Source organism: Drosophila persimilis, unplaced genomic scaffold (assembly GCF_003286085.1).
Source record: "Drosophila persimilis strain 14011-0111.01,24,50 unplaced genomic scaffold, DperRS2 tig00000002-arrow-pilon, whole genome shotgun sequence".
Classification (NCBI taxonomy): domain Eukaryota; kingdom Metazoa; phylum Arthropoda; class Insecta; order Diptera; family Drosophilidae; genus Drosophila; species Drosophila persimilis.
Window position 1 is genome coordinate 19,870,626 of NW_020825289.1, and position 22,425 is coordinate 19,893,050.

At 52.6% G+C, this 22,425-nt stretch overlaps 5 protein-coding genes across 7 annotated transcripts in view; 3 read left to right on the forward strand and 2 right to left on the reverse strand.

The window, feature by feature from the left end:
- Window positions 1–11,291, reverse strand: part of LOC6600940 — a 53,625-nt gene extending 42,334 nt beyond the window's left edge. Inside the window, exon 1 of the mRNA XM_026986428.1 lies at window positions 11,222–11,291. The gene's annotated coding sequence lies outside the window, so the exon portion shown is untranslated. The remainder of the gene's footprint in view (window positions 1–11,221) is intronic.
- Window positions 8,652–9,815, forward strand: LOC6600939. Of its 2 annotated transcripts, none has more exons than XM_002026005.2 (3): window positions 8,652–9,054; window positions 9,122–9,435; window positions 9,496–9,815. In XM_002026005.2, the coding sequence occupies exons 1-3, from the start codon at window positions 9,000–9,002 to the stop codon at window positions 9,655–9,657; spliced, it is 531 nt and encodes a 176-aa protein (XP_002026041.2). In that variant the 5' UTR covers window positions 8,652–8,999; the 3' UTR covers window positions 9,658–9,815. The 2 variants fall into 2 exon arrangements, with proteins under 2 accessions (XP_002026041.2, XP_026842230.1); XM_026986429.1 differs by having other exon boundaries at window positions 9,122–9,398; window positions 9,496–9,635.
- The window catches only part of LOC6600936 (putative GPI-anchored protein pfl2), a 29,427-nt gene continuing 17,133 nt past the window's right edge, over window positions 10,132–22,425 (forward strand). Inside the window, exon 1 of the mRNA XM_026986426.1 lies at window positions 10,132–10,145. Coding sequence (XP_026842227.1) covers window positions 10,143–10,145 — 3 coding nt within the window. The 5' untranslated portion in view covers window positions 10,132–10,142. The remainder of the gene's footprint in view (window positions 10,146–22,425) is intronic.
- LOC6600938 lies at window positions 14,652–15,787 on the forward strand. Of its 2 annotated transcripts, XM_026986431.1 has the most exons (3): window positions 14,652–15,407; window positions 15,472–15,574; window positions 15,631–15,787. In XM_026986431.1, the coding sequence occupies exons 1-3, from the start codon at window positions 15,159–15,161 to the stop codon at window positions 15,696–15,698; spliced, it is 420 nt and encodes a 139-aa protein (XP_026842232.1). In that variant the 5' UTR covers window positions 14,652–15,158; the 3' UTR covers window positions 15,699–15,787. The 2 variants fall into 2 exon arrangements, with proteins under 2 accessions (XP_026842232.1, XP_026842231.1); XM_026986430.1 differs by having other exon boundaries at window positions 15,472–15,787.
- On the reverse strand, window positions 20,652–22,376 carry LOC6600937. The gene has a single exon (XM_002026003.1). The coding sequence runs from the start codon at window positions 22,374–22,376 to the stop codon at window positions 20,652–20,654; it is 1,725 nt and encodes a 574-aa protein (XP_002026039.1).

Here is a 22,425-nt window from a genome sequence, read left to right on the forward strand (position 1 = left end):
TTTCCTTCCATTCTTCCTGTAAAATTCGGCACAATTCGGCACACTTCCCCCCCAGTTCTCTATAGGGTTGAGGTCTGTTGTTTGAGTTCTTCATAAAAACAAAACCGAACCCAACTACCAGCTATAAATATTATCTATTTTTAGCTACCGCCTAAAGCACAAGCCCCAAAAAGCAAATGGTATTTTTATGGAGCTATATATGTCTGTATATGAACAGATTTTATTGATAAGGTTCTACTCGAGCTTTGTTATCTTTCCATTGCCAAAAGTAGTATCTGTGGAATTTCGATCCTACCCCCACCCCACCCCCTTTGATGAGCTCCAACAAGGTGCGATAAACAACGAATTAATGCCCTGGCACGATGACAGCGCTGCCAGAGCTGCCAGAGCTAGGCATTCCACGTGGAGCGCCGCCTCAGCATCTCCATCTACAGATCTCCTCACCGGAATGGGCTTTTGGGGGCGGGGGAACAATTCATAATTGTCATTTATTTATTGCTCAGATATCGCGGGCTGCATTTTACGGGCGCTTATTAAAACGGGGATCCATGGGCCTGCGGCTGGGACCCTGGAACCCTGCGATCCAGCCATCTGATAGGCAATTTGATCGAAAGCTTCGATATGTGAGTAGGTTCTCTCCCTCTCCCTCTCTCTCTCTCCTCCCTTCCCCTCTTTCACTGTTTTTATTACATGCGAGCGCCACCCGCTGCGCAGGCGTGTAACTTTTTTTAACGATGGTTTTGTTGTTGTTGTTGTTTGCCTGTTTGCCTGTTTGCTTTGGCCTGTTGTCCTTCGCTTAGAGCGGGTGGCTAGCCGCGGTGCCCTTCGGAGCAACTGTTGTCGTTTCGCAATTTGTTTCTGCCGCGTGTTCACACCATTAAGGTGCCGCCGGGCTGCCAAGGCCTTCCAAATTAATAGCCATCACTCCATAAGGATCTATGATTAATGACACTCGAATAACCGATTACTAACCAGCGATCGAGGGGCTGTTTGTTCTCTGGTGCTCCGATACGGGGCATTGCGTGATTCGAGCCTCGCGTGTGGCTAATGATGATCATCGTCGATTGGATCCTGCCCCCAGTGCTGCCACGGACTTGCAACATGTTGCTGCCCTGTTCGTGCAACCAAATCAAACCTGTTGTCAGAGCCGTCTTGCATGCGAGTGCGAGTGGCGGGCAATTATCGCATGCGAGAGCGAGATGGCAGAAGGGTTTTCAGGTCTCAGCGGCGCACTGCTTGCAACCAGGCTTCAGGTTGAACTGCTTGCAGAACAAATTTCAAGGGAAAACGGACCCAGCCTTCAGGCTTTTGAAGGGACAATAATTCAACGGTTTTCAGAGCTTTCAAAAGCTTTCTTCTTTTCAACAATGGTCACCCCAATAAATGGCATTCCACCCCCCCAAACAGGGCACCGCTCTCTCTCGCTGGCACTCTCTTTTCCTAGCAGCGCAGAACCACAATTTATCGCATGCTATATTTCCATAGACCGTTATGCGGGCTCTCTCTCTCTCTCTCTCTCTCGGTCTGTTTCTCTGCTTCCGCAAGGCGTTAAAAGAGCAGTATTTCATTTCTCTTTCAGTCCACTTATTCTTGTTTTTGTTTTTGTTTTTGCTTGCAAAAGTTGCATCGACAACAACATGCGGCGCTGCAGCGCAGTCAGCGTCGCTGCTGGAGCTTTCTCAACCGAATGGCTCCTGTTGCAGTCAAGGTGTATTCGGATGAGGTGAGGTGCCCCACTGTGGGACTCCCCAGGGGCCTGAACCCAGACCTGGGAAGACCTCACCCCAAATCGATGTACTTTGCCACTCGCTCGTTGCGGTTCTTCTTGTTGTTCTCTTTTTCTACTTATTAGCCGCCTCACCCGCACTCCACGCTCCACGCTCCACACTCCACACTCCACTGCAGAAGTCAGCCGGTCTCGCTGTCTCTGCCGCTGCCTCTGTCGCTGCCTGCCACTCTGCCTGGCGGTCGTCGCGGCCAGTTTTTGCCTCTCTTCGCATTCTTCCAACAACAAACCGAGGCACTCGAACGCGGCGCGGATGGATTCGAGGCCACAGCGTGTTCGCGTTTAAATAAATCATAATTATTAATAAAAATAAGAGAGGATAGCCAAAAAGTCTCTGTGTGTGTGTGTGTGTGTGTGTAGCAACCCTATTTTCGCCTTGAACATTCGAGCCTTTTAAGCCGTTTAGCCAGGATCCCCAGGAATAGAGGAAAAACGAACCGGGACCGGGACCGGGTCCCCTTTTTGGCTTAGCTTTTGAGGATTTAAAGTATGGTTTTCGCCGGTTCGACGGGGGATGGCCAAGACCACAGTGAGGACTAGCCAGCTGGAATACCAGAATACACCGACTGGGACTCTAATTTAAAGTTTTTACATGGTTTCAAGGTAGGAAAGGGCCTCCTTCGAGGGCTTAAGGGGTGAGGCCCTCTTCTCTCCGATCGTCGGGACACACACGTGTTGGTAGCTCGCTCTGGCCAAGGTATATCCGCACAAGGTGAGGTCTTGGCCGAAAGCGCTCTTGCGGAAGTCGAGGAGCAGGAAAGCTACACCTTGGCTTACTCTGTGCGCAGCAGCGCACTCTCTCTCTCTCGCTCTCTCTCTCTCTCTGGTGGGCACTGCTGCACGTGTGTGCTCTCTCTAGTACTACCGCTGCCACGCGCCTTTGACACTTGTGACATTTTTGACACACAAATCAATTGTTACGTGAATTTTCAGCGCGTCGGGCAGCAGCAGCAGCACCAGCAGCGCAGTGGCAGCCGGAGTGGCAGTGTGGCAGTGTGGCAGCAAGGGTAATACGCAGCGAGGAGCAGGAAACCCATCAAAAGTCGAACCATATTTTTGCCCTTCAAAAAAGTGTCGGAATGGACCCGAAAACGCGCCCGTAATCGTTGCCTACTTTCGAGCGCCGCGCGTGTGACATAATTGCTCCGGACTTTCCGTTCGAGAACGGAAACCAAAAGATTAAAGCACATCGGACCACACATAACACCTCCCTGGCCCCTGCACCCTGCCCCCTGCCCCGTGGGGGTTTTTCCTGCCTGCAAATCGATTTCTGTTTCCGGCATTTTTCACGTGGCTTTCCGTCTAACCAAGCGATTCCGTGCAGTTTTTGGTTGTTTTTATTGCTGCCTAACGATTTTTCCCACAAAAACAACACACGGCGAAACGTGGCACGGACACAGCAGAGTGTGGCAGAGAGAGAGAGAGCTCTCCGGACTCTCGGGGCATCGTAAATCGTAAACAGTTTTGCCCCAGCTGAAAGTAACAGTCTTCGGGGGGGGGGGGGCGGGGAGGCGGGGAATCGGATGGCCCGTCCCGTATTTCGGTGGTTCCTCCCCTGAACCGGGGGGGGGGCGGGGGCGATATTTTGGGGGGCCTGCCTCTTCGTTCGGTTTCAGTTTCGGTTTCGGTTTCAGTCAGTCAGCTGCTGCTTGCCACGTGCCACGTGTCGCCCGAGTAACGCTCATGCTTTCGCCTCTTGCAGTCATCTTCCTTCTTCCATTCACGCCACATCAAAGATAGTCCAGGAATAGTGCAAAAAAAAAAGAAAAGAAAAGAAAAGAAAAGAAAAGAAAAAGTGTTCAAATCGATTTCTAAATGGACGCGTGGCTTGAATTTAACGGGAAAACGTAGACGAAATACGAATGCAAATTAGATGCAAAATAAATGGGTAAAATGAGGTCAAGTAAATACGATGTAAGTACAAAATCGATCCTAAAAACATGTATATATATTGTATATCCCTACTTTGGCCTTTCCTGTTTCCAAACCCAATCTCCGCCAGCAATTGAAGGTTATGCCGGACAGCGGACAGCGGACAGCGAACAAATTTACATAATCACTTAACTCATGGCCCACATTTTAGGCGATTATCGGGCCCGAAACAGGCAAGAGATCTGTACATAAATTACGGCCACAGAACGGACGAGCTGTCTCCGGGTCTCGGGAGTGCGGAGTGCCCTTAATCTTGAATTACAAATCGAGTGCAATTATCCGTCGTGGTGGAGGGGGTGGGGGGGGAGGGGGGGGGGGACTCTGGGCAATTTGTTTTCACACTTTACGATTCGCACAGGCCGGATAAATGTTTTCGATAAGCGTCGACAAGTTCTGGTTTTGGCCAGAGTCCTACTTTGAAGCCAAGCAGCTGGCCTGGGAGGGGAGGTGGACTGGAGGGGAGGTGGACTGGAGGGGAGGTGGACTGGAGGGGAGGTGGCGGTTGGCTGCTACTGTTTGTCCATCTCTAAATTTAGCATTTAATTGATTTGTCAACAGAAATGTCCGTCGCGGTGGCTTCCTGTGGGCCTCTAAGCCGCTAAGCCGGCATAAATTTGCGTCTTTAGTGGGTGAGGGGGGAGGGCGGAGAGGGGGGGAGGATGGAGAGGGGGGGGGGGGGAAGACTGCAGGCTGCTTTCATCAATCAAAATGTTGTCCAGGCCTTTGGGCCAACAAAAGTTGCCAACTCACGGTTGGAGCCAGACCTCTCTCTCTCTCTCTCTCTCTCTCTCTCTTACGTGCTTTGCTTGCCAATGGTGCAGAGGAGGGGAGTGGGGGGACTGACACAGTGGCTTCTATTCACCTCAATGGCTGCCACTGTGCCACTGCTGGGACTCCTGGGCTCCCGACTCCTGGAATTATGTTGTCATGTCTTTGTCTTTTGTCTTTGTTACCCCGCCCCCTCCCCCTCCCCCTCTCCGGCCCCGCACGTGGGCGTTATTAATTGTGTGCGAATGTTTGCACAATTTGTCAATAATATCGCAAAAAAACATGACCAACGCGCCCCCCCCCCTCTATGGGTTGCGGGGGCGCCTAAGTGATTTGTGATTTATGAATTTCAAGCGAGGGAGTCCAGATCCCCGCACCGCACCGCACACACGTCTCCCCCGCTCCGGTACGCTTTACGACTTTATAATGCCCCGATAATTGGGTCAAACATCGGTGTGGCAGTGCGGAGAGGGGTGGGGGGGGGGGGGGGGGGGGGTCGACGCATGTCTCAAATGTTTGACAAACGCGTTGTGGCATTGCCTCCTGACACCCGCTCATACATATTAATGCCCCACGAAGGCAACGAAGGTGGAGGAGCCCCCCAGTGGAGCAGGAGCTGGAACGGGGGGGGGGGGGGCAGGAAGGGGAACACGCTTGATTAGTGGGTCGTTCCCCCTTTTGGGCACCTCAAGGATCTGGCCATTGATTTTTCGAAAATTGAGTGCCTCCACACGCTCCTCCAATCTGTGCGCGTTAATAGAAAGCGAAAACTCGACAATTTTTACCCATTTTCCTCAGTGGATGCTAAGCCGCGAAAGTAAATAATCCAATTATCGCACACATGCGCGCCCAAAGCATAAATAAAATCATTTGATAAGACGGCGGATGGTGGATGGATGGGTGGATGGAGGATGGAAGAGAGTGCGGGGCCGGGCTGGGTGGATGGATGGACGGAGAGTGCGGGGCCGGGCTGGGTGGATGGATGGACGGAGAGTGCGGGGCTGGATGGATGGATGGATGGGAGTGGAGTTGCATAAACATGTTTCCCAGGCGCTCGCTCGCTCGCTCACTCGCTCACTGAGGAAGTAAGTCAGCCAGATGAGAGTCGACTTTGCATTTGAAATATGCTGCATTAATATGCCGATAAATATTTAGCCCCAACTCTCGCTTTGGGGGCCGCGGCGGGGCTCTGGCCAACAACTCAATTAGATGACAGACAGAGGCAGACAGAGACAGACAGCGTTGGGGCATGAAATATTTCCACGAATGAACATCACCATCGTCGTCGTCGTCGTCGTCGTCGTCCGGATGGCAACTTTGTCGCCTCTCGAGTGTGCGGCAGAATGCCATTTTCCCCCCTGCCGCCGCCGCATTCCGTGTCCATTGTGTCCAACGCAGCCAGCCAGCCAGCGTGGCCTGTCAACAATTTGACAGACATTCATCAGGCGTTCGCCACTTTGGAGCCTGCCTTTGTGCCTCGTGCGCATAATTGATTTCCTTGCTTGGGTCTCTCTTGGGGTCTCTCTTGGGGTCTCTCTCTGGGTCCCGTGGCTCCTTTATGCCCCATTCGTATTCTGGCTGCAGTTGTCATATTAATGTCAAAAAGACTACACTTGATCATGAATTGTGCACGTCGTGTCGTCTCGTGTCTTGCCGTGTCGTGTGTTGTCTGTTTGCCAATTTGTCAGATGGAAACGTGGGCCGCCGAGACGATCATGGGAAAGATCAGAGTGAAAGGATGCTTCTGTAGAGGAACCCAACACAAAAGCAGAAACCCACATACCAAAAACCACAATATTTATCGTATAAATACCAGAATTCTGGGCGGGTTTAGGACATCCACTAAAAAGTACTACAAGTACTTTTTTTTTATCAAAATTCTTTGTTGTCTGTGTTTCTGTGTCTGTTTTGCATTCCTGACCTAAGCTACCCAAACATTTAATGGGTATGACTAAGGCAACGATTTGCCGGTGGCTTGTGGGGCTTACGGGTTGCCGGGGGTCTTAAAGGGGCCTAAGGCTAAATGGGAAACTTTTCAATGCCAATACGGGTTCATTTAGTAACCACTTAATGGGCTCCCGGTAGCGTAGCCCCCACACCCCCTTGGGGCGAAGTGCTCGATTGGGGCGCCACCGCGACTGCCGCAGCATTGATAGCCTAAACCTGCAACATTTTCGGCGAGGGTATGGCGCAGACGTGTTCGGACATGTCTTGAGCTCAGAGAGCGGCCAGGCGGAGAGGGGAGAGTGGGGAGACTGCCTGAGTGCTGGAGGGGGAGATTCCAGCTTGATGGCCAGAGTGGCGGAGTGCCGGAGGAGAGCGGGGGAGGGCCACAGACACCCCCGCTCCTTGGCATTGAATTGCATCGACATTTGCTAACTGTAAAGTGGAGATCTCTCTCTCTCTCTCTCTCTATCTGGCTTCCCCCCTCAGCACTGGCCCGGCCACTATCCCAGGCATTTAATCTCCCTCCACCCCGCCCTCCCCTCTATCGGTCATTGTCATTCACATGTGTTGTTGTTTCAGTGGCTGTCGGGGGGCTTTTAGCACTTTATTAGACGACAATTCAACGAGATGATACGCGATGATGATGATGCTGGGGTTTGATGAGGGGAAATCGCTGAAATTTGGCCATCGTAAAGTGGGGAGGGCTGGGGGAGGGCTATGACCTCTAAGCAACCCCTAGTCCAGGTTTCCTGTGGCCCTGCCCACCCCAGGTCTCTCATCAATCCAGTCCAGAGCTGGACCAGACACCGAAACGGGATTGAAAATAGCATTACATTCCCGATTAAAAATAGAAATCACCTTCACACGGCATGCCACTCGCTCGACGGGTACGGCGTGGGTACGGCGCATTTTCGATTCGTTTCGATCTTCGGATCGCTGGGGCCTCTAGTGTTTGTTGTTTGCCCAAAGCCGGGTACGTGTGGGCCTCGTGATGGCGAGGTTTTCCAGGGAACACGACTCCAGACTTATATTTAGAGAACTGTGTCAGAGTCCCCCTCAAGGGTCGAAAGATCAAGCACTGAGGGCTTCATTGAAATTTCGCAGAATTTCCGCCGCATTGCCGGATTTGAGGGCTCTCCTGGCCTTTTTGGAAACTGGGTTACCTTCCAACGCTTTGACATTTGCCGCTAATGGCACGCCCAACCCCCCTCCCCCCTCCCAGAATGGGGCTCTCCTGGCGCCGCTGTCCTTGTGCGTGTGGCGTTCTGACAATCAAGAAATTCCTGCCTATCACATATATTTTTTATCGCAAATATCACAACTTCATCAGCAATCAATGCGGCCAGCAGCCGTGGCAGCCACCAGAGGCTGGCCGACAGACAATTAGCCATAAAATTAGCTGCAAGTTGGCTCACAGGAATGCGACGGCGAACGGCGAACGGCGAACGGCGAACGGTGGACAGTGGCAAATTGAAAACAATTTTAGTTATTTGCATATAAATGCAACTTGAGACGGCGGCGGCAGGCGGCACGGGGTGGGGGAGGCTCTAAGGGATCCCCAGAGACGGGAATGGAGACTGGCCAGGGCCTAAACAGATAAAGATATCCATATGGAGGGGAAATATGGTCCGAGGGCAACAAGGGGCGCACGTGGGCCATAAATGTGGCCACACTTGTGTTGTTACGAGTATTTTCCAACGGAGTTCAAACGACATTTCACGCCTAATTTCGTTTGACAACAACAACGGCCAGCAGCAGCCGCAAAAAGTGGCGAATTTCGAGGGGGTATTGGGCCTTTGGCTGGAGGTTGGCAGGGTCTAAAGTAAGCCAAAGGAACAGCAGATCGGGAAGGGTATCTGCGGCGTCGGTGTAGCGGGGATAGTTTTTCCTTTCTGGCCAGCCTGTGGGGGGGTTTGGGGGGAGGGGGGCTGTGCTGCTGTGTTAATTTGAGACATAATTGCAAAGTCGGAAGGATGAGTGGTGCGGAGCCAGGGGGGGGGGGGGGGGCGTGGCAGCTGCTGCCGGCGACTGGTTATGACAGCTGCCGCTGCCGCTGCGGCAGAGGCATTTGAATAATTTGCAATTAAACGTTCCACGCGGCTCAGCAATTAAGGCGAGTGGCAAGAAGAGACTAGAGCGAGCTGGAGGGGCGTGCGAGGGGGGGCGCACACGACGTATGCGTAATATTTGCTTGGCATTCGGGCTGGATGTCCATCAGCTGTCCGCAAGGCTGCTGAAAGTTGATGCCCCCCACATGGGGCACAGCCGGAGGACCGGTCAAAAGCAACACCCAACTGTGTTTCCAATTAAACGCCGCTTAGCGGTGCACATGTGGCATGCAACAACTTTCAGTGCTGGCCGCCGGTTGCAACTGAACTTGACTCTTTATGCGGCAGACAGCTGTGCCACTCGAACAAAGTGTGGATACGGCTGGCCAGCAGATTGATTGATTGATTGATTGATTCACTCATTAGAAGTCCATTCGTGCCTCACTAATGAGTGCAAAACCAAAAGCCAGCTGGCCCGGCGACCAATCAGTGACCAATCAGCAGTCAAACAGTCCGCAATGCTCCTCCTGTGCCTGCTCCTGCTCCACGAGGCGCCTCTGGCCCATCCTTACAGTAAGTAAAGCCCCGGAGACGGGGAAACTGTCACTGGCTCTTGCTGATCGAAGATTCCCCTCCGAAGAGGAGCATCTGCAGAGCACTTTCACCAACGTCAGCGTGGAGTACAGCCCGGAGTTCTGCGGCAGCATCAGGGGCTGGCTGACGCCGCAGGGCAACCTCAATCTGGACATCCATTTGAACCGCACGCTGCGGCAGGGGCTGCGCACCGCCATCACCCTGCAGCAGCGGGTGGGCGGTGGCTACCAGACGCTCTTCAGCTACGACCTGGACACCTGCCGCACCCTCGGGGAGCTGCTGCAGTCGAGCCTCATGAAAGTGTGGCTCCGCAATGTCTTCAGGTACGGCCACCTTGCCACCCGCTGTCCCATCCAGCCCGTACGTACGCCTCTGCCTCTTGAAAAATCGATACGAAAGCCACGTTTTCTCCGCCCGCAGGCCCACTACGATCTGCGCGACTTCCAGCTGGAGAACCACAGCATTCCTGGCTATCTGCGGCCCGGCCTCTTTCGCCTGAACGACACCAACTACTACCGGAGGCCCAGGGGCGGGCGGCGTCGTCTGGTGGCCACTTTCACGCTGGACATAAAGTTCTATTAATGCAGGTTTTTTTTCCACAAGGGGTCCAAGGTCGGCTTCGGGCGAATGGCCAGGCAGATGTCCCCCCTTTCGGGCCCCCTTTTTGGCTGCACTTTCGCTTCAAGGTCGGCCACAAGTCTTGAACTAATTGCGTAATAAATTCCAGCAAATTTATGGCGTGTTTCAGCTCTCTCTCTCTCTCCTGTCGCAAAAAAGTGATTTATCTGCGCCTCAGGTGGGGCCCTGTGCTCCACATACGAAAACTGTCATAAATGGTGGGGGGAGGGGGGGGGGGGGTCAGTGGGTGCTCCGTTCCAATAATGGCCACAGAATGGGGGGGGTTGCCTTTGGAATGCAAGATTTAAGAGCCCGAAGGAGAGTAGAAAGAGTTTTTCCTTGTTTCCTTTCAACATTTGATGTCTTGAATGTTCTTTAATCTGTTATCTTTCTATTCCTCTTGCAGGTTACCACAGCTTACGGTCTATGCCAAGATTATTTACCTCCTGATGGTAAGTGTTTTTTGCCCCTCCTCCCCCTTAGCACACAGATCTTTGGGGGGGCGGCCTCCGATGACTCCATCATTTCCCCCATCCTTGACCGCCGCCGGCCGTGACTGCCGCCTGAGTTCATTATTCGCGGCCCCTGCGGATGCTTTGATATTTAGAATTCAAATATTTGCATGCCTCATGAGCCGCCCTTCAGGGGCGCCTCGAAGCGATAACACTGTGGCTGCCCCACCCTCGAAGCGGAAGCGGGGAAATGCCCTAAAAATCAGAGGAGTCGCTATCAATCAGCGATTGATTGGGTAAACATTGGGCCCGCGAAAAGAAACTCCGGGCAACTACAATGGAAATGTCGAGTAAATAATTATACGAAAAAATGCCAAACGACAAGCGATCGCTAATTAAATTATACTGTTTTTTACCCCAGCCACCTCTGCACCCCCCCCTCGCCCCACCGTGCACTCTCTTTCTGTCTCAATCGATTCCCCCAGGGCAGGGGCAGGGAGGGTGGGGGGTCCCCGTGTGTCGTCTGTATTGCCGAAAAGAAATAACTGAAATTTTTGAAATTCCTCCCATCGCCTCCCATGGAATTTCCCCCGAGAGCATTCACGAGTAATGACTGCGCGCATCATTTATTTACTTGTTTGTTCTAAAATGAACGTATTTTTGGCATGCGTTGGCACTCCGTTCGAAGCGGAGGTTGTGGCTGGAGACCAGAGGGGGACTTGGGGCCTGGGGCCTGGGGCTTGGAGGCTGCCGCCTCTCGAGTGTATGCCTCATGCCCGAGGCATGTACCGAACCTCTTAAACAACACATTTGTGATCACTCGACTATGCAAATTCTGAGACGGCAGTAATTATTTTTGGCAAGAATTCCACTCGATTCCACTGGGTATTTTCAAAGATTTCCAATTTGAATAAATTTAGAGACGGTGGCACAGGGCGTATGGTTGATATCGTGCAGGCGGAGAGGATTTTGTCCGCCTTTCCGCCTTCAAATTTATTTTATTCTTTGGGAGGCTGGCTGTGGGCCTCTTAACTCGATTTCATTGCAGTTTTTTATGGTTATAAAACAATTCTTACGTGATGCGGATGTTCCAAGTTTAGTTTTAGTTCTTGATTCGCAGATAAATCACAGTTTTATGGCCTCTCGATGGAGCCTTGGCCTCTGAACTGCCGCTGACTCGACCGAATGGAATGGACTGCCTGTAGGCCTGGGGATAGAGGCCTCCTTTATAGCCTGGTGGATGGATGGATGGATGGATGGACGGAAGGACGGATGGTTGGGCCGAGTTTTAATATATCTAATGCACAGGTGGAACACCAAGGGGTTAATGTTTACACGGGGATTCGGGGAGCGTGTGCCGAGCAAATAAATGGGCAATCAAGGGCCAAATTAGCGGCGCTTTTTATGGTGGCTTAGTGCAGGGGGCTTTTGATAGCGTTTGATACGAGTCTTGATTGGCGCCAGGCGATGGAACACCCGATATCTAGCCGTAGAACGCAAAAAACACAAAACCTCGAGTGCCAACGGATGACGAAACACCTTTCGCCATGCAATGACTGTGGACTTTAATTCCCGAATTAGCCTCTCCGTAATTATCTATCTTATCACCGAGCGATGTCTTTCGAGGCACTGGCATTTCCCCAAGGCTGAGAGAATCATCGTTTCATCAATGAAATCCAGACACGCAAACAGATAACACGGGGATTTCACTTTCCACTATCTTTCTCCCGAATTTCCTACATTTCTGAAGCAAACTTTGAGCGCAACTGAATTTCGTTTCCAGCACAACTCCACTTTTTATGCCCAGATGGCGGTGGCGAGATAGGACCTGATTTATACGGTCTAATTAAATGGAAATTAAGGTTTTTCCTTGGCGTATACCAGAAGGATCGTGCCTCAACCAATGGTCTGGTGCCCGGGTGTTCGTGCACTCGATTCTAGACCCAATTCCAGGGCTCTGGTGCCTGCTTTATGGCGCTTATCGTGAAATTATTTCAAAACGTTAATTGAATTGTCAATAGATGTGCGGGGAGGCAGCAACAGAGCAGAGCACAGCAGAGGGTACCAAGAATTACCCCCATAAATACCCAGAGCTATATGTAAGTTTGATAAGAAACCAAGTTTTTGGCCGGGATTCTGCTCCGCCATAGACCTACAGTGTATCCAAAACATCGCTTCGATTCGACTTTTAATGCTTTCTGCGCAATAATCTTTGTTTTGGGTCAACAGCGGAAAGTTTCTGTCGCGTTTTGGAAACGTGCTCGGCGATAGAAACGTGTTTCTTGCAATCACCCAGACAAGCTTTGATTAATCGCTAAACAGTTTTTTGTTGCAGATAAAGAGGCGAAAAACAATTTCCTTTTCGAGCACTAAATGATAGTTCTCGAAGGGGAGTGCTTCCAGGCGGCGATTGGTGACCCCGACAAGCCCGATTCGTTTCGGGTAGGCAGGTGTCCGTCTTATCGCTGGCAGTCCCTTCGAATCTGGTTATCTCGACATAATATGATATGATATGATCCCCCTTTGGCTAGGGTTTCCATGGAAACCCCGTATGCCATGGCCAGTGGCTCTTTGATTTATGCTGCTGTCCGTCCTAGCTTCCAGCTCCTATTTGGCCGCCTTAAGAGGCTTCTCTCCGGCGTGCTGTTGACTTGGCTAATGTCTGGGCAAATAAGGCAATTTTCTTGGTCTTTCGCAGACAGATTTCGAGTTCCATGGGATGCCTGTTTACCACCTTCGGAGTGCATATTTATGACAGGTCTATACAAGCCTTTGCCACCCTTTATCGACGGGTGAGGCAAAGAAGCCCCCCAGGACTAAGAGCTTATCTCGGGGGTTCTTTCTCTGTAAAAACTGGGAAATAAATTAAAGAAAATTCATTTGCCGGCGCGCGCAGATGTTTCGGCAAACCATTCGAACGGCAACGTACCGCGGCGAATGGCTTCTAAATATTCGAAATAACAAATTGGCTTGGCAAATGTTTTCCCCTTTGGTTTATGTAAATATTATGACCGCATGGCCGCATGCGGGGCACTGGCTGAGTGGCGGGCCACTTGCTCGTAATAAATGCTGGACAAACATTAGATTTATCAATTGTTTCGTTTCGGCCAAATGTCAGCTTGGAATGTTATCATTTTGCTGGCCAAAAAGCTTCGCTTTGCTGGCGGGGATAGCCATGCCATAGCCCCACCACCCACCCACCAGCAGTTGGCAGGCGAAGACCCACTCCTAATCTTATCGCTCAATGCTCGTACGTCGCTGATGGCTGCTCTTATTGATTAATATATAAAGATATCGATACGGACAACCCAATTGTGGCTGGCATGTGGGTATCCAAAGGGGAAGAAGGCCAACCCCGCCCCCGTTTGTGGCACCTGGCGCTAGGCGCTGACATCTAGAGCAAACAGTTATTTTTCATATATTATTTGTTATTTGTTATAATGGTAGATACGACGATTGTTGTTCTATCTTCGATAGAAGGCCCCCCCTTGAATGACAGTCCGAGCATTCCACTGAGCGAAATTCCACACATTTGCGCACTTAGATAAGCCCCCCTTGGGTGGCTCCCGAAACGATGGGTCCTCCCTTGTCATACCCCGCATCCCTTGCGTCAACGGCAGAGGGATGACCCACATTGGCAACGCTTTGTCTAACTTTCAAAAGCCCCACAGGAATCTAGAGACTCATTTTTTGGGGGAGCACCACGCCGCACGCTCCCCGCTCCACGCTCCCTTTCTCGGGGCTGCCTTTTTATCAAAAACCAAACTTCCGCTCAGTGTAGAAGCGCAGGCAGGCGGTCTCTTTTTGTGTGATTGTGGATTGTGTTGACAGAACCAGAGACGGAGTTTATGATGATGATTTCTGCCATATGCCATATCCATTCCCTAAGATACATAGATACTCGCGCTGGCACTCGCACGGTGCGCCATGATTTGGATGTTTCGACGGAAGACCGCTATAAAAGCCCCAACAAAGCGGGCCCCAACACTGCATTGTTGTTTATTTCCTGTAACACGCAAGAGCCAGCACCAGAGCCCAGCGTTGTCTCTACTGCAAACAGAATATATATATTGTATATTGTATATTGCACGGCGTTTGTTTCATGTGTGTGCGGGGGGCGGAGGGAGGGGGGAGACCTATTGCAAAACGCATTTTGTGTTATCTGCAGCAGGCCCCAAGGGGGCCACGCGATGTGGCAACCTGTGTGTCGAAAGCAAAGAACCAAAAGAACCAAAAGAGCCATCTATCTCCAGATTCCCTTAAAAGCGGTCAAAAGGGGGAATTGAGGCCTAAAGCCCTGGATTTCTGTGCTGAGAGCCCAAGGCCTGCAATGCAGGGTACCCGCGAGTGCCATCAACGACAGTCGTTTGGCTGGCACGAGAATCAAATCAATTAGCTCCGCTTGTCAAGTAATTTGTTGTATTTTGGATTAACACACACCCAAAAAGGCGAACATTTCGCGATAAACGCTGAACGAGCCTGCCACACGCCAATAGCAGGTGCGCCGCGTGCGCGACTGTACCTCGTACTCTCTCAACCATCAGCAGGAGTGCTGAAAACCGATCGGTCAGCCAGGAGGGCCCTCAGACTCCGATTGATTGAACTTTGGCCGAGACACCACACGGTGCACTCACACGGCCGGCACTGAGTGTTTCAGCGGCTCAACACTCGCAAGGGCGGCGACAGACTTTGGCCAAATATTTCAGCCATGACTCCGTGGCACTCGTCGAGTGGCCCTGCCCGGCCGGCTGCTATCAGCGGCTGGTATCTGCGTCGCTTCCGTGTCTGTGAATTGATCAAGAGAACGGCACCGAACGCAACTCGATGGAATTCCTGGAAACCGAACCAAAGATAGCCACACCCGCACCCAAACCACTCCAGAGTGGAGTACCCGGGATTATGGCCAGAACTAACTGTTGGGAGGCAGAGCAGCCAGAACTTGCCACAGAATAGTGTGCATCCCAAAAGGCGTCAAAGTTTTTAGTACGAATCGAACCAGATATTTCGTAAGCCATGCGTTTGGCCAAGTGCTTGTGTTGCATACCCCTTCGAGTGGGCGTGATCCTGACGGGCTGCCTGTTCGGCGCCACGGACCTCATAATCGGCAGCTACGGGCTGTACATGGTGATTCGGCGGGAGTTCCCCGACAACGTGGTGGAGTTCTTCCGGACCATGGACACCCTCACGTGCGTGGCCTGCTTCACGGGCACCTTCTACTTGATGGCCTTCAACGACCTGATGCTCATCTATGGCGCCATCAGGGTGAGTGCCCACACAGACCAGCCCCAAGACCCAACATCCAACATCCAATCTCTTCTCGATCCAGAAAAAGTCCGGCTACATTGGCCCCTGGCTGATGGTCAACTTTGTGGTTCTCATCTGCACGATGGTCACGGCCCTGGTGAGCGGCATAGCCATCATACGAATCGGTGAGGCAGAGCCCCGACCACAGGCCCCGCATCGATTCATCCATTCATTGTTTCAGTCGTCCTCAGTTATTGCATGTTCGTCGTGAACTCCTTCTACGATGAGCTCACGGAGGAGGACGATTGATTGGAGTTGGGAGCTGGGAGCTGTGAGCTGGGAGCTTTCCTCAATGAAATTATCAGTTAAAAGATTGCGAATAAACTTTACGAAACTTGTTCCTACTGGCCTCCTGGCCTCCTTGCCCCCCTCCGACGAAATGCCGCTCAAAAGCACCGCTTGAGACTCATTAAAAATCCATTAAACTGGATAAGCAAACAATATGTGGAGCACTTTGGTGACAGTTCGGGCTGAAGGAGGCCCGAAAGCCGAAAATTCGAGGGTCGGCCACTTAAAAGCATGTGGGTGGGGCAACGGGGGGGCACGGGGGCGGGGACTATGCCCACTGTGAGTGCATTTCGATGTTGCATATGCAAATAAATCATCCGGATTCCGGAAGGCCCAGTCCAGGCCCATGAGATCAGGCTTAAGGCGATAATCAACAGAAATAAACCCTGAATAAACGGCACATGAATAAGTTAATGAATTGCAGATGAATCGAAGGAAGAACAAGCTTTAAATGAAAGTAAATCAATTGTGATTCATGGATTCATAGGCACTTGGAGGAGTATTCATATATTGATTCGTTGAGTGGGCCTACGGCTGGTGCTTGTTCAAACCACGAGTGTGTGTGGGTGCCATAAACATAAGCCCTGCGTATCTACCAGATAAAGATACACCTTAGAGGCATGCCATACCCCTTGCCCTGCCCGTTGCAGTGGCACTTCTTGCAGCGGGTTGAATGACACCCCCTATAGGCCGGCGGGCCATCGATAAGACGGCCCAGACGGCACGCTACAAAGTTGGGATAAAGATATCGGACGGGTTTCGGTTTCACAACTTTGTTTAATGATTGGCATTAAATTCACTTTCCATTTATGATCCCGAATGCCGCCTGCCGTGCGTTTTATGCCCTGATTCTGTACCTCCGTAGCCGGTGTGTCCCCAAACTGGGGAGCCAGGCTGTCGCCGACTGCTCTTCTAGCCGGAAACTCGCACTGAATTTATGCACAGCCATTAAAGAAGTGTTCATAAAACTCGGAGTTTAATTAAAACGCCACTGGCCCGTGCCCCGCGTGCCCCCTTGCACCGCGTGCCCCTCATGCCACTTGTTGTGGCGTCGGTCAGTGAGCTTTTCAATTTGGAGCCCGCGAAACCCATATTTACGGCATCCTTTTTCAGCCCAAAACAAAAAAAAAGAACCCGATATTTAATGAGATTTTGCCAAAAGCAAAACTCATAATTTCCACGCGCAATGAAGCGCAACAAATTGGGGCATTTGCCACAGCCACACCCACTAGAGAGGCAGGCCCAAAGTGGAGGAAAATGTATAGTTTTAGTGGAAGACTTTTGAGCATTTAATTTTGAATTTTTCTATTATTTTTGAAGACCTTTTTCTTAGACTGAAAACAATTTCCAGGAATTCCGACCTTGCCAATGTCACTCGTCACTGTCTGACGGCCGGAGATTTACCTCCGTATTAGGTGTGATGAGGGGGGGGCCCCGCTGACAGCCAAATCTCACTCTCACTTCGCTCTCACTTTTCACTTCACTTCGAAGAGCCCCCAAAGCGAGTGACGCCGCCTGACAGGCCCGAGTCGGGGCCTAAACTGTCTTTGAACGTACAAATTTATGGCCAACAAATGATGGCAATGTCACTGATAGCGATTCTCGTTTCGAATCATTGAATGATAAAGGAATTCCTTCTCCTCGTCTCCCCTTTTTGCAACCACTGCCTGCCCCCTCCCCCACCCCTTTGGGGCAGCGATTATAGACCTGTTGTGGTGGCCCGCTTATGCAACCAGCTGTGGCAATTACTTTAGATTTGGCCACGCCCATCGAGGCGTAAGTAATGCCGCCACAAAGTATTCGATAGCCGGCGAATGGATGATTAAAATCTGAAATTTTCTGCACATTAAACAGGGGGGGGGGATACACGAGATACAGTATCTGTGGCTCGGTCTGTGGCTGTGGCATATCAGTTTCACCCCAGGAGCTGAGTGGAGCGTCTTGTGGCATAAGGCAACATGATTCCGTTTCCGTTTGCCAGTGCAAAAACAGAAACAGAAACAGGGATAAGGAGCAGAAGTGGCCGCAAGGGTTGCACAGCCCTTTGACAGCTTCCTCTCCCTCCCCGCGCCCCTCCCCGCCCGTCTGTGGATTTCTGTGTCAGTTGCAAGTTGCGCGTCTTTCCGCTTCCGTCTTACGACCCCATAAATCCGGGCAGCAGCTCCTCTGGCTGTCGCCAGCTATCCGCCGCATATTTATTTTCCTTTTAAATGTGTTTTCTGTTGATTTTATTTCATCGTTGGGCCGGCAGTTCAATGAACGCATTTGCCGGCGCCATTTGCCAGGACTCTTGGCCCCCCACTCCACCACTCCTCCCCCACTGGAAGGCTGTTTGGGAATTTTCAAATATTCCAACATATTACGGGGCGGAAAAAGGAGGCACGCCAACATTTTGGCGCACATTTCCGCTGGAAAAATGGCAAACGAAAGGGCAGTCCCAGCAAGGACATGGGGGGGGGCTGAGAGGGGGAGACCTTTGGCTTCATGTCGTTTGACATGCAACACGCGGGTGGCACACGGCTAGACTCGTGCCCCGAAAGGGGGGAAACAGAGATTGAATGGCGCCCCACCCCCCCTTTATGGCCATCCATTATGTTATTACATTTACGGACAATAACCAAATTACAGGTCTCTCTGGCCCCAAGGTGACTTCCGCTCTATTGATTACATTTGCATTTTGATTAGCAAATGAATCGACCCACCGATGAGGGGAGGGGTGGCGAGGGGAGGGGAGAGGGTAATGCCAGCGTTTGGATTTGCTTTAATCACTTTTATGACTTGTCAAACATGAATCGCCCGACGGCGTTGTGTACACAGACCAAAAAAAAAAGTCTGGCCCGTGGCAGGTGGGGCAGGGGGGGGTGGCCTGAGGGGGGGGGGGGGGGTATATTTTGTTGGCTTTGCGGTTTTCTGTTTACAAACTGCGAAACAGTGCACCCTTCCGGCTGCTTGAATCTGAGTAGGAATACATTTCGGGGTCTTGCGGTTACGCGTGCCTCCCCCCCCCCCCCCCCCCCTCTCCCTTCCTGTCGCCCACCACAAGATCCTGCTCCGATAACGGCGGGAGCTGTGCACCTGCCTAATATACGATTCGGGAGCAAAGTTCAAAGCGGATGCCACCCGATAGCCGATAGCCGATAACCGATAACAGATAGCGCCTCCCTCAGTCATGGAATCTTTTTTTGCAGGAATTCGCATTCCGATTTATTTATGATTTGTTTTGATTTCATGGCATTCGAGGGGCCGCCAATCTTTATTGGCGGCTTCGCACCGTTGCGCTTCGGTGGCCATAAATCTGTGCATTCGAGGCGACAGCGGAGCTCCTCTGCGCGTCATTTTGTGTGGCTTCTATGTGGGTGATAAGCGGAGGAGGAATAGTGCTTGGTCATCTGAATGGTCGAAAAAGACGAGGGGGAGGGGGGAAAGCCTGGGAAGGAACCTCCAACCTGCCCTTTCCCCGTCATTGGAGGCTCGCACCGCCCGGGGGGTGGGGGCCAACCGCTTTAATCGCAATCAGTCATTGTTATTGATTGCCCACACCCTCTCACCCGGCACCACCCGCTGAGTGGTTGATTGACGGCAAATGCCCGGCGCTTAGGAGTTGGAGCCTCGTTCCGGCGATTAGGGAGCCACTGCCACAAAGTTCAAGTGGGCTCCAAACTGGTGGGGGTGGGGGCGGGAGGCTGTCAACGCAGCAATCAATACGCAAGACGCAACAAAATGCCAGCGAAAAAAAAATGAAATTGTTAAGTTTATTAAGCAGCAAAAGGCCAAAACGGTAAACGGTAAGCGTTTTGCAGTTGGGGGCCTTGGGGGCCTGGGGCTCCGCCTCGCCTCTAGCCATTAGCCATTAGCCAGACAATAAGCTTGTTTTCTTGCAGTTGGCGGCTGTGGCTGTTGGCCAAAAGACCACCCACGCTGCTGGCCAATTAGTTTGATGAGGCGCAACGGCCAAGAAAATTAATTACTTTTTTGCGGTACTCCTCGCCAAATGAAGATTGATGCGCGGTGCAGATGCGGTTTTGACCCTTGAAGGCCCCAAAAAGCCACCTCGAAGATGCGGAACGAAAGTGCTATCCACGGTACAGTTTTTGGATCACTTGACAACGCGATTCCGCCACAGACTAGAAATATATATCATGATGTGCGCGATTTTGGCTGGAAATCTAATCGCTGGGCAATCTTTTGGGTGGCGCATTCCCTGGCGACGTCACGGCGATAAGGGCCTCCTCAACGTTCATCGTTAGATGTGTTTATGGCCCGAAAAGAGGATCGAAATTGGCTACCGCGACAGTTGGCAACAGCAGTCGCTAGAGGGTATTGGTAGAAGTGGAAGAATTAGGCCCTCTGATGAAATTGTGGTCGATTGAACCTTGGACTGAATGTTAGATATGGAATTAATCCCCAGAAATCGCATTCACTTCACTGTCCATCGTTCCCACGTATTAATCATAATTGAACACGACTTTAAGGGTCTTAACTACGAGCTGTGGAGCTGGTTATCCGATCCCTCGTCAGAGACCAGGCGTAGCGCCAAGTGCCTGTCAATCGGCCTGGACAATGGCCCGTAATCGGGTGGGGATTACAAGGACCAGGCAACAAAGGCGGCGAGCCATTGTCTGTGCGAACAATGGCACAGGCAGGAGGCAGAAAGCATCGACTGTCAGTCCTGCTTCCTGTTGTGTGCCATTCAGGGAGATTGTCAATCAATGTTCAATCAAATGAGTTGCATTTTCGGCAACTTCCGCCGAGGACGCCACCCACATGACACACTTCTGCACTCGGGACACTCCCCTCTGCTGCTGCTGCTTCTGGTGCTGCCCCATTAACCAACGGATGCCACATGCGTCCCTTGCTTTGTTGTGACCCTAATCGCCTCACAATTTCGATACACTTTGAGGGGTGGCTACCGCTTTATTGCCCTGCCATTCGCTTAATTGAGGCGGCCAGCAGTTCGCACAGGAAGCAGATCCCGGCGAGGGCGTGGCCGCCGGCCAGGACCATGGCCGCCATCGCAATGTCCTCGAGGCGCAGCGGCTCGATGCCGGCCTCCTGGGTGGGGAGGAACCTCAGGAAGCCGGCGCGCACCGCCAGCTCGTGGACCTCCCGCACGAGCTTCGCCTGCAGCCCCGTCTCGAAGAGCCGCTGCAGGTGCTCGTTGTACACGCGCTCCAGGGGCCAGTTCTGGCGGATCACCTGCACGGCCCAGGTGTAGCCGACCGGCTCGAAGAGCTTCTTCATGCGCGGCCTGCGCAGGAACCTCTGCTGGTAGAGGTAGAAGTCCATGCGGTCCTCGGAGTCCACGTAGGCGAAGCGGGGGTCCAGGCCGTCGCGGCGTTGCTTGTGCAGGGACTCCTCCGCGAGGAGGAAGCGCTCGCGCAGCGCCTCGGAGCTGCCGTAGACGGAGTTGGGCCGGAGGTTGTGCTGCTGCAGCAGGATGCTGACGTTGGCGGCCTTCAGGTCCGCCACGGAGTCGATGGGCCGCTGGTAGAGCTTCGTGGTGAGCATCGTCGACAGCTGGGCCACGTACAGGCTGGACAGGACGAAGCCCGTGGCGAAGAGCAGCAGCAGCAGCAGCAGCCGGACGCCTCCCGAGCCTCCCTGCGGCAGTGCCAGGCTGAGGGTCAGCAAACTCTGGACGGCCAGCAGGAGGTACTGGCCCACATCCCAGCGGCCGAAGCGCCACCGATGCAGCAGGGCCCCCAGCAGCGCCACGTAGGCCACACTGAGGCCCGTCCAGAGCCAGACGGGGGGGTCGAAGGGTCGAAAGAAGTAGCGGAACTTCTCGATGGGATTGCCGAAGGGCGCCATGATGGCCACGCGGTTCAGACGCACCGGCTGGCTGGTGGGGTAGCGCAAGGTCATCACGAAGATGCTGCCGCAGGCGTCCGCCTCGTCGGACGCCACCAGCTCGAGGCACTCCCGCGTGGAGTAGCGCCGCAGCTCGGGAAAGGGCACCGCCTCGAAGGTGGCATTCAAGTGCGCGGCAAACAGCTTGAAGCTGTTGATCACGCTCCCCTGGTAGCGGCCCCCAGAGGCCACCGACTGCTCCTCGCTGACAAACGAATGCGGTGGATCGTTGGTGACGAGGACTCGCACAGGATAGCCCTTCAGGTCTTTGCTGCTTCGCTCGGTGAGATATTCCCGCAGGGTTGTGCGGCTGATTGTCACCCGGGGAAAGGGTTTCATTGTCCAGAGTCGATGCTCACGGGAGCACAGCAGAACCTGGGCGAATCCCGCGTCCCAATAGGCCTTGAAAAGGTCCCGATAGATGGTTTCGCTCTGCGGATGGCGGTCCACATCCATGAGCAGGATGTCATTGAACTGCCGATCCTGGAGATACACTTGCAGCACCCTCAAGGCTTCCAGATTGGCAGCCAGATGGGTTTCCAGTGGGGTTACGACGAGCACTGGCGCATCGTGGCGGGTCTTCAGCTGCTCGCTGGTGTTTCCCTGGAGCACTATCCTCGGTGGATGGCCCCGAAGGGGTAATCTCTCCAGCCTCCCCCCCGAGAGGCCATAGTAGATGTGTGTTTTGATGCCCAGCTCGAGGGTGAGCTGGCGGATAAAGGGGCCGCCTGGCTGGGCCGCAGCGACTCCTAGGAGGAGAGTCCACAGAGAAACTTTGAGCAGCGACATGCTGAACGGCTAGAGGACGAGTGAAAGGACAATGGGCTGTCACTAATTC

What these genes read in the sequence shown, in the direction of transcription:
- LOC6600938 (XM_026986430.1), top strand. Translation starts at nt 15,159, where the DNA reads ATGCGTTTGGCCAAGTGCTTGTGTTGCATACCCCTTCGAGTGGGCGTG. An exon ending in TCATCTATGGCGCCATCAGG is followed by an intron (nt 15,408 to 15,471) that starts GTGAGTGCCCAC and finishes TTCTCGATCCAG; the next exon opens with AAAAAGTCCGGCTACATTGG.
- LOC6600939 (XM_002026005.2), top strand. Translation starts at nt 9,000, where the DNA reads ATGCTCCTCCTGTGCCTGCTCCTGCTCCACGAGGCGCCTCTGGCCCAT. An exon ending in GCCTCTGGCCCATCCTTACA is followed by an intron (nt 9,055 to 9,121) that starts GTAAGTAAAGCC and finishes TCCCCTCCGAAG; the next exon opens with AGGAGCATCTGCAGAGCACT. An exon ending in CCCGCTGTCCCATCCAGCCC is followed by an intron (nt 9,436 to 9,495) that starts GTACGTACGCCT and finishes CTCCGCCCGCAG; the next exon opens with GCCCACTACGATCTGCGCGA.
- LOC6600937 (XM_002026003.1), bottom strand. Translation starts at nt 22,376, where the DNA reads ATGTCGCTGCTCAAAGTTTCTCTGTGGACTCTCCTCCTAGGAGTCGCT.